This window comes from Magnolia sinica, chromosome 17 (genome assembly GCF_029962835.1).
Source record: "Magnolia sinica isolate HGM2019 chromosome 17, MsV1, whole genome shotgun sequence".
Lineage (NCBI taxonomy): Eukaryota > Viridiplantae > Streptophyta > Magnoliopsida > Magnoliales > Magnoliaceae > Magnolia > Magnolia sinica.
This window is the reverse complement of record NC_080589.1, coordinates 12,573,246-12,583,633: the sequence shown is the minus strand read 5'-3', so window position 1 is coordinate 12,583,633 and position 10,388 is coordinate 12,573,246. Positions and strand designations below refer to the sequence as shown.

General features: G+C 34.1%; 1 protein-coding gene across 3 annotated transcripts; it reads right to left on the bottom strand.

The window, feature by feature from the left end:
- Positions 1-6,157: 6,157 nt before the first annotated feature.
- Positions 6,158-9,855, bottom strand: LOC131230968 (nuclear-pore anchor-like). 3 transcript variants are annotated; one of them, XM_058227001.1, is made up of 4 exons: positions 9,837-9,855; positions 8,747-8,862; positions 6,573-6,757; positions 6,159-6,465 (listed from the first exon to the last, which is right to left on the bottom strand). In XM_058227001.1, exons 2-4 carry the CDS (start codon positions 8,762-8,764, stop codon positions 6,381-6,383), a joined length of 288 nt encoding a protein of 95 aa, XP_058082984.1. In that variant the 5' UTR covers positions 8,765-8,862; positions 9,837-9,855; the 3' UTR covers positions 6,159-6,380. The 3 variants fall into 3 exon arrangements, 2 of the variants coding, with proteins under 2 accessions (XP_058082984.1, XP_058082983.1); XR_009164153.1 differs by lacking the exons at positions 8,747-8,862; positions 9,837-9,855 and adding an exon at positions 6,896-7,303 and having other exon boundaries at positions 6,158-6,465; XM_058227000.1 differs by lacking the exon at positions 9,837-9,855 and having other exon boundaries at positions 8,747-8,960.
- Between the last annotated feature and the right edge of the window lie 533 nt (positions 9,856-10,388).

Here is a 10,388-nt window from a genome sequence, read left to right as displayed (position 1 = left end):
CCACACATAGGTTAATGTTCCAAAATCATAATGACTTGGATAACACAACTAGGATTTGAGCACTATGGTCAGCCTAATCGGAAAATAAAACAATTTAACTATTTTAATAAATGATAGAAAAGATTAGAAAATCATAGATTTGCACCATTGATATATATTCTCAAGCGCCAATGATTTTAAAAATTCAATATCAATGAAATAATGAATCAAAGAAATGTAGCAGGAACCTCTCCTATCTAGAAAATCTAATTGATTGCACATTGGATCCCACAGTGACTTAGAGTCTGTTGTGTGCTAAATTAGGTAGGTGATCCCCATTCTTTTGTAAATTTCAAGTTTGCGCAAACATTACATACATTCACCATTCTTCTCATTATTAAAATAATCAATCATCCTAACTACGAAAACATTAAACCAATGTGCTTTTCTTCTAGCTTAGGCTAGAGTGAACTAGAAAAACATAACTATAATGGAGAAAGAAAGCAACAAGAAAGAATAAATATTTAAAAGCTTATAAAAAAATAAATTAAAACTATAAAACTTTCTAAAAATCCTAGATCTTGCTTTGGGATGCCTTGAATGATCCTTAGGAATACCCTATTTATAAGTGGGGAATTCCAACTTTCGTACCAAGTTGAAAAAATCTAGAAACCGCCTCAAATTTACGTAGTTTGCTAAAATAGACTTCACTTTATACAATTTTTCAAAATAGACTTTAGAATAGGTTTTTTCAGGACAATTTTAGGATTCCTTTTCTTCACTTCAAATCTTCGATTCTCTTCATTCCTCACTTGGTTTTCTTGGATCTTTGGCAATTGAATTTTTCATTAATGACTTCCGAATCTCAAATTCTTCATTATCTTCTTTTAAGCTCTAAATTCATGCTTTTAACACCCTTTTTCAATCTAAGCTCTTAAATTTACCTTGCAACACATACATAAATAAAATAGAACATTAAGCTGATTCATGTTCATAAAACCAAGATATAAATGGGGAAATTTATGCAATATTTGAGTCTCAACACACCCCCAACCAGCATTTTGCTAGTCCCAAGCAAAATAAGTGTAGAAAAATAAAAATTAATTCTAGAAACAAAATTAAAATGAAAAAAATTTTAACTACACCACTTTCGCAGGTAATCTCAATTGCATTAAGCATATACAACATGTCTTTAAACTCTTAGATTTTCCCTAGTGGACGAGTTACAGTCTAGTGAGGGTTTCCAAAAATGTTACTTACAAATATTGAAAACATGAAAAATATTTCAACACTTAGAAATTTACACAATTATGTCTCCATTCATCATGTGAATTCCAAAACAAAACAAAACTTACCATAAGTCTGAAGTTAGTTAGAATCTCAATTTGCTAATCCATTACATCCTTGAGTTTAGAGACCTAATCAAAATTTAGAATAGTTATGATCTAATATACTTAGGTGCTCCGTGACACTAGTCTAACTTTAAAAAATATGCATATTCCCTATCATAACTCCTTTCACTCATCCCAAGAATATGAAATCTCTAGTTATCTTATTTTTTTCATAACATTTCTTCTTTTATCATCATATCCTCATTATTATAGACCACCCTTAGATAAAGATTCCCATAGGGTTTGCTTCATAACCTAAGGTATCGTACTTGTTATGGTAACAGTAATGGATACTTAGGTATCCTTAATCCGGATTACTGACACGATTGTTATGGTCATTGCATTCATGCTCTATAATAAAAATTTCTTTTTTCTATCACTCTTTTTTTCATTCAATATTCTCTCTTTTAAACATATATTAATCTTAACCTAATTCCAAAACTAATCAAATATATAAAACGGAACTATCAATCCCTGGCAACAACGCCAAAACCTTGTTCACAACCCCAAGTGTAGGGTCGCAATGTAGTAATATCTCGGTAAGATCGAGGTCGAATCCACAAGGACTAAACTTATACATTTCTGAAAATAACTAGAACTAGAATTAGAAGAAGATGTAAACCAATATCAGGGAAATCTAGGAGAATAATGGTGAATTATTATCTAAAACTTGTAAAATTCAAAGGTGGGAAACTAGGGTGCCAAGGATCCACTTGTAGAGATCAGAGAGATCTATACTTGATTCATGAACACAATTGGATCAGAGTCCTATCTTCATCCGGTTGGAAGATATTTCATTCAAACCAAATCCGAACTTCATTTGATCTAGTTTTCAAGAGAAGATAGGTATGAGAATTAGAACGATACCATCACAAAACCATGCCTATGAGACAAAGCAAACAACGAAATTTAGCCAATCCACATCCAATCTAAGAGAATTATAAACGTTAGGAAAGATTCCATCATCCAACTATGCCCAGGAGACGATGGTGAACAACAAGGTTCCTAATTTCATAATCTCCATTTAACCTTTGTCCTTAATTTTCTTGGATCTTCGGCATGTAAATTCTTCAATTTCGGTCCCCGAGGTCCGTCCTTTGCCTTGGTGACTTGAGCATTAAATCCATGCTTTTAGAACCCTTTTCAGTCCAAGCTCCTAAATCCACCTTGGAACACAAACACGATTAAAATAGGACGTTAAACAAGATTATCATGTTCGTAAAATTATGTAAAACGGGGTCTAATATGCAATATTTGACCCTCAACGATGATCTGGTGAATTCAGTACATCAAATTATAACTTATTTTAGACTAGTGATTAGATAATTGAACTCAAGTTTATAATTTTCAGTTATCAAATTTTTTACTACTATCGACCTATAATAAATATTAACTTTGCCGTTGGAATTCGCATAATATCATGTTCACATTCTTATATATATTATTTTGAAAAATGTTGAAAAAATTTCCCATAAACCTATAAAAAAAACTTAAACCTAACTGAAACCTAAAAATAATAATAATATAAATTTTCATCAAAACCTTATCTCTGTTAATTGGAATCAACTATAAAAAAATTTTATACATCATAAATTTTGTTAAACCATGGGTACTCAAGTCTCTTCTTACTACCTCTTGTCATTCTTTCGCGCTTTGCCCTGATATTACCAATTGAATATAGGCATTTATTCTTAATTCTATCATTGTCTTGTGACTCATCCATTACATCTTTTTTTTTTTTTTGGGGGGTTAGCTTGTTAGTACACACCCATGTTAGTACACACACTCCATGTTAGCCACCCCCACTAAGGATTGATACCAAGAGCTCAAGTGTTGAAACAAGGTATCTCCTCTTAGTCTGCCGAATACTCTGGCTCATGAAGAGGGACGGACTCCTCTCCCAAATGAAAGTTTTTCACATAAGAATTCAATCTCTGACCATTAACCTTGTACACATTGCCATCACGTGGATTCTTAATTTTAACAGCCCCATGAGTATAAATATTCTTCACAATGAAGGGTCCTCTCCATCTTGATCTTAATTTTTTCAGAAAAAACTGGAAACGGGAATTGTTCAATAGGACATTTTGCTGAGGTTCAAAATTTTTTCTTAAAATATTTTTGTCATGGAAAGCTTTAGTCCTTTCTTTGTAAAATTTAGAATTTTCATAGGAGTCTCTCCTCAGCTCCTCTAAATCATTTAACTCTAATTTCCTTTGTCCACTTGCTTGGTCCATATCAAAGTTTATTTTTTTTATTGCCCAGTATGTTTTATGTTCCAATTCCACAGGCAAGTGGCAAGCCTTCCCATACACCAATCTGTATGGAGACATTCCAATCAGGGTCTTATAAGCAGTCCTATAAGCCCATAAAGCGTCAGATAGTCTGAGGGACCAATCCTTCCTATCTGGCCTTATAGTTTTCTCTAAAATGTGTTTGATTTCCTAATTAGAAATCTCAGCTTGCCCACTTGTTTGTGGGTGGTCTGGGGTGCTTACTTTATGCTTGATGTCATATTTCTTCATCAAAGCCTCAAATGTCCTATTACAAAACTGAGACCCGTCATCACTAATAATGGCCTTTGGAGTTCCAAATCTAGAAAAAATATTTTTCTTGAGGAATCGTATGACCACTTTGTTGTCATTGGTCCTACTTAGAACTACTTCAATCCACTTTGAAACATAGTCCACACCAACCAATATATAAAGAAATCCAAAAGAAGATGGAAATGGGCCCATAAAATTAATACCCCAACAACAATCAAAAATCTCCAATGGTAAAATTGGGGATAAAGGCATCATGTTGCACCAGGACACTCTTCCCAACCTTTGACATTTATCACAAGCAACATAAAAAGCATTGGTGTCTTTAAACATGGTGGGGCCAGTAAAAACTACACTGCAGAATTTTTGCAGTGGTTTTCTTAGCAGAAAAATAGCCACCACATGCTCCCATGTGACAAAAGGAAATAACACTCTGAACTTCATCCTCTGGGACACAACGTCTAAAAATCTGATCACTCCCATATTTATATAAATATGGGTCATCCCAGAAGAAGTTCCTAACCTCGGTTTTAAAACACTTCCTATCTTGTGACTTCCAATGATATGGCATTTTTCCCGTTACAAGATATTTCACCATATCCGCATATTAAGGCAATTTGGAGATCGTAAATAATTGTTCATCCGGGAAAGCATCCTGGATATACATATCCTCAGTGAAATCACCTAACACCAATCTGGAAAGGTGATTGGCCACTACGTTTCCTACTCTCATATCTTTTATTTTTAAGTTAAAATTTTGGATTAGGAGGATCCATCTCAAAAGTCTCGACTTTGCATCTTTTTTAGATAGCAAATATTTCAAAGCCGAGTGGTCCGTGAAAATGACCACTTTGGATCCCAGCAAGTAGGACCTAAACTTATCCAAAGCAAAGATTACTGCAAGTAACTCTTTTTAGTTGGTGAATAGTTCACTTGGGCCGAGTTTAGAGTTCTACTCGCATAATGAATAACGTAGGGCCATTTATCTTTCCTTTGGCCCAAAACAGCCCTTATAACATAATCACTTGTATCACACATTAGTTCAAAAGGAAGTGTCCAATCAAGTGGACGCATGATATGCAGTGGCAAGGGATAATTTAATTTTATTAAAGGCACTTACACACTCATCTGTCCACTCAAATGAGACATCCTTTTGAAGAAGATTAGTCAAGGGTCTAGTAATGGCACTAAAGTCCTTGATGAATCTTCTATAGAAACTGGCGTGCCCTAGAAGTGATCTAATATCTTTAACAATTCGGGGAATAGGTAGATTAATAATAATGTTGAGTTTTAAGCGATTTACTTCGATTCCATTTTGGAGATAACATGGCCCAAAACTATTCCTTTTTCAACCATAAAATGACATTTCTCTCAATTTAAGACAATGTGTTTTTCTTCATACCTACATATGACAAGAGATAAATTGTTGAGGCATTCCTCAAAACTACTCCCAAATACAGAGAAATCATCCATGAAAACCTCAAGAAACTTCCCAACCATATTTGAAAAAATACTTAACATACACTGTTGAAAAGTTGCTGGAGCGTTACACAATCCAAATGACATCCGTCTGAAAGCAAACGTACCAAATGGACAAGTGAACGTGGTTTTCACTTAGTCTTCTAGAGCTATCTCTCACTACCAGAAAAGGGGTAAAAGCTACGGATAAAAACCGTAGATAGTCCGTAGCACGTCCGTAGCTATTGGTGGGTAGCTAAAGGTAAAAAAACCAATGGCTACCGATTATATCCGTAGCAATAGAGATCAGTAGCTACGAATAAAAGCCGTAGCTATAATTTCTATAGCGAAATGTACCTACACCTACAGATTAAATCCGTAGCAATAGATATCAATAGCTACAGATAAAGGCCATAGCTATAATTTCTGCAGTGAAACATACCTACACCAACAGATTAAATCCGTAGCAATAGATATCAGTAGCTACGGAAAAAAGCAGTAGTTATAATTTCTATAGCAAAATGTACCTACGGCTATGGATAATATCAGTAGCTAAAAGTGGAATGAAATCCGTAACAATATGCTGAAGTAACAATAGCAACGGTTTTCAGAACAATAGCTACGGCTAAAATCCGTAGCTATTTTTTAAAAAATTTATAATAATGGTGCCTGTTTCCATTGCAAGAACCTACTATGATTGATAACTCATTTAAGCTTAATGCTAATAGGAATAGTACATAAAATGTAATCAAGAAAAAAATGATGCATTTATTACAAATAGCAATCAAATCATACAATGCATCCCACACTCACATTTTTAAATAAACAATACTTCACTTTGCTCAACCTATCATAAGAATTACAAAAAAGGAACCTATTCGAACTTTAGCTTCGACTCCATCTCCAAATACTTCCTACGAAGTTCTTCCATATCCCACTGCACATGAATGAGATGGGAAATAAGAATTATGACAAGAAATTAAGAGCAAACTTGTCTTTCATAATTGCTCTAGCTAGTACGCCAGCGTAGATGCTCCTTTTCAGGATCTTCTTTCAAAGAAGAGATCTGAATTTCCAATTCCACTATCTGAGACCTACAATAAGAAGAGTGGTTGTATACAACTAAGGCGTGCCCTCATGTGAAAGAAACTAATACACTCCAACACTGTAAACACCCTCCATATAATGCAATAATGCTCACGTTTTTACAGAATTTTCTTCCTTCGGACGGTCAATTTCAGCAAATGCAGAAGATAGAGCTTCTTCTTTCCCTGAAACTGCAGATGTAACTTCTGTGTACTTTGACACAAGATCACTTTCAAGTTCTGAAACCCTTCCCTTGAGAAAATGAATTTCATCCTCCAGTGACTTCTTTAGCTGGTCCGTCTATATAAAACAACATTTATAGACACAATCAAACAAGCATGACTTTGTACACATCTCAAAAGAAAGAAAGACAAAAAAAATACTGAAAACAGGGATTGCAACTTTCAAACAAATGAGGTTCAGGATACAGGGATGTACCTCAGCCTTGAATTTTTCATGAGCAGATTCAATTTGCTTCAATGCAACTTCATTCACTTGTGTTATTTCTTTTTATTGTCAAAAAAATATCATAAAATATTTAAATCCTTAAGAGTATCAGATAATAAATTCAAGTAAAAAATCGAAACCACCTATAGCATGTGATCCTTGTTGGCTTGTGCCTCCCCTTTCAGTTTTTCCATCTCTTCATTTGCTTTCTGCATGTCCTCAATAAGCTATTACATATATAACTAACAAAATTGGAACATACTTGTAGAAACATTACATAGTAAGAGAGAGACATGAGTAAGAAAAAGAGGAGAGAAAAATCAGGCCAAAATATTTCTCATATAGATTATACATACATATATATAGGTTATGGCCCAACGAAGTTTAAGCATTATCTTTATATATATATATATATATATATATATATATATATATATATATATATATATATATATATATATATATATATATATGGGGCTTGTATTCTCCCTTCTAACCACCTTTTTCCTTTCTTTTTTTCTTTTTTCCTACTATGAAGGTTTAGGTTGCCTTAAAATAAAAAGATAAATGAAAGTTTCCATTGCCTTTCGAAAAAAGAAATACTGTGATTTTTTCACATGAGATTATGAGATGAATGGATTGGATGACAGATAACATAGTAGGCACTTGACACAACAAATTCCAACTGTTTCCTAGCGTGATCATTTCAATCTTTTGGAGACATGATGAATACAAAGTGGGTCGCTAAATGGACGAACCGGATCAAGATATGAAAGAATGCATCATGTCATTTCCCTATTGCTTTATTTTCTCCTTACAGATGAAAAGCATCTGGGATGTCTGGTCGATGGTTCACATTCAACGTGAAAAGTTAGCCCCTGTTTAGCAGCTGCTTAAAATTAGTTCATCTCAAATTAAGGTGTTTGTTTTTTTAATTACATATGTAATTTGAACGGTGTATGTTTAAGAGGGAAATATACATGTAATTAGACCTCCAAAAGACTATCCAGGTGCATGAAATCCAACATGGATGGGGTACCGTTAAAATCTGTGGGTCTCAAAGTGATGTATGTGTGTGATCCACACTGTCTATCCATTTTACCATCTAATTTCCGCAGGAAACAAGGTGGTTAATGATGTCGACGGTTGAAAATTTAAACCTTTTAAAGGCCCACATGTTGTGTATCTATCATCCAACCAGTTCGTAAGATCACACTACCCTGTATTTATTCTCCAAAATGCCTCTCACCAACATTAACATTGTTTGTACTTTGTACTATTTTCTATTGCTAGTAGAAAATACCCAATTAGTTAGCCTCTTCCTACTTAGGCTAAACACATGAATTATCTTTCTTGCAATGAATGAACCTGAATGCATCACCTTGCTACATGATTACATGCATTTGGATTATTTCATTGTTTAGCCAATCTAGGAATATGAACTGACTCGGGCTCTTCAAAGATTGGTGAAATTCCAAGATTGAGGGCAACTTTGGAGCCTTCAAGTAGTGACCAATTCCAACATTTATGGGCCCACCTTCTGTCCCCTATTCCTAAAAGATGAGATTAACATATTTGGGTCTTAGAATTAAGCAATTTTAAGATTGATGAGTCCACCTACTGCTCAATTCCCAAGAGTATAGATTGACAACTTTGAGATCTTCGCTAATTTTAAGATTAATGGGACCCACTTGCTTCACCCAATTCTCAAAAACTGGCATGGACAGCTCTTATAAAAAAGGTCATATCCCACTTGAACGGACGTGAAAGAATCCATGAAATGTTGATATTGCAGTGTAAAAGCTAAAAATAGCTTAAAACTAGGGAATAAGAAAAACTTACCCTAGCAGTGGCGGTCATGTAATTGTTTGTTTCCCAAGATCAATCTACACAGAGATACTGGCTTATGACAGATCTATACTTGAGCCCTCCAATGCCTTGTTAAAATAGTCAATAACCTACTCCAAATCATGTAATTGGACTATAAGTTTGAAGTTCAAATAAGATATCAAAGAAAGGCTCAAAAAGTGCGACTGATAAAAGAAAATCCAGAAACCAAATCATCCAAATGGTCACATTCTGACATAGAGTAGGATGATTAGATGGCAACATTCGCCTATAAACCAGGGATAACTTGAAACAAATGCAGACATACACAAAGGCCATGAAATAGGCAGTAAATCCTGATAAAACAATCCTAGCTTCTAATCCATGGACACTTGTTTATGGCAATAGGACCGTTGGGCAAGAAAACATTTTTAATCATCCAATAAATGTTCACTATTTTGATAGTCAGACCATCAAAGAGTGTAATTTTTGGTTCATGATATATCTAAAACGAGAACCATTATTTGAACAGTTTAATTTGACTTGTATGGCTTGCATGCAATTTATGTAATTTGTAAGTGCTTGCATATCATCTACTACACTCTGTTACACCATCAAAAATGGGGTGCCCACAAGCAAATCTAAAGAGATGCAGTTCAGGAATAGCTAAACAAACAGCTCATCATGCTCAATGGTTGTAGAACACATAAGCAATGTTAGGAGAAAAAAAAATAAAAAATTCTGTCCACTGTGAATTCATACATGCATATACATGTATGAAATTATGAAGTACAAAATATTAGTGTTCTTTTTTCCTTAATGAAATCTCCCTTTTTCAATTTTTAAAAAAAAAAACAGAATTTTCTGTCCATTTTGGTGTTTCACTATAGTGGATTTCCCAATCCTAAGTGGAATAACAAAACTTGAGTGCTTTTGGATGCTCAATCCAAATGAATTGCAATTTATTGAATGTGAACTGATCCAAGTTTCATGAAATATTATGATTAAACATTACAGAAGTCATATTGAAGTATAGAAGACTGGTAGGAAAAGATGTAGACATCGTCATGCTATAATTTGAAAATATCATCCAAACATCTCATACCATTCATAAATGAACATTCATTAGTGACCATTCACTATGTCACATCCATTTGCCTCACACATGCTAAGTAACTTCTACTACAAAAGAAAGACCGCAAATCAAATCTCTAGTTAAAACTTAAAAAACAATGTTCTACTATTTATACTAAAACAAGTCATGAGCCTGTTACAATTCGGCCCGGCTGGTGATATTCTAGACTATAGCTCTAATGGGTCTTAATTTGGACAGAGAATGTCCCCAGATTGGAAGTTCCTAATCCTTCGATCAATGGCCTACAAGTAAACAGTTAAGGAAAAAAATACAGTAACAAGCCTACAAAAAAGGACAAATTAAGATTGTATGGTTAGGAACTTTTTCTTGGATCTGATTGGGTCCTGATAGAATGAGAACTTGTAACAATTAAGAACAATCACTAATGGAAAATTAATTTTCAATGCAGATAGGTAATTGCCATTCTCATTCAATATGGCTTGAAAGTATAAATCCACAAAGTTCAAACACCTTGGCCCTTCTATGAGTTCTTTGGGAATGAGGAAAATTATAATACCACCA

Excerpts from the sequence above, each read along its gene's own strand:
- LOC131230968 (XM_058227001.1), bottom strand. Across the intron at positions 6,466-6,572 it reads GAAGAAAATTCTGTAAAAAC|GTCTCAGATAGTGGAATTGG; the intron begins GTGAGCATTATT and ends TTCTTATTGTAG.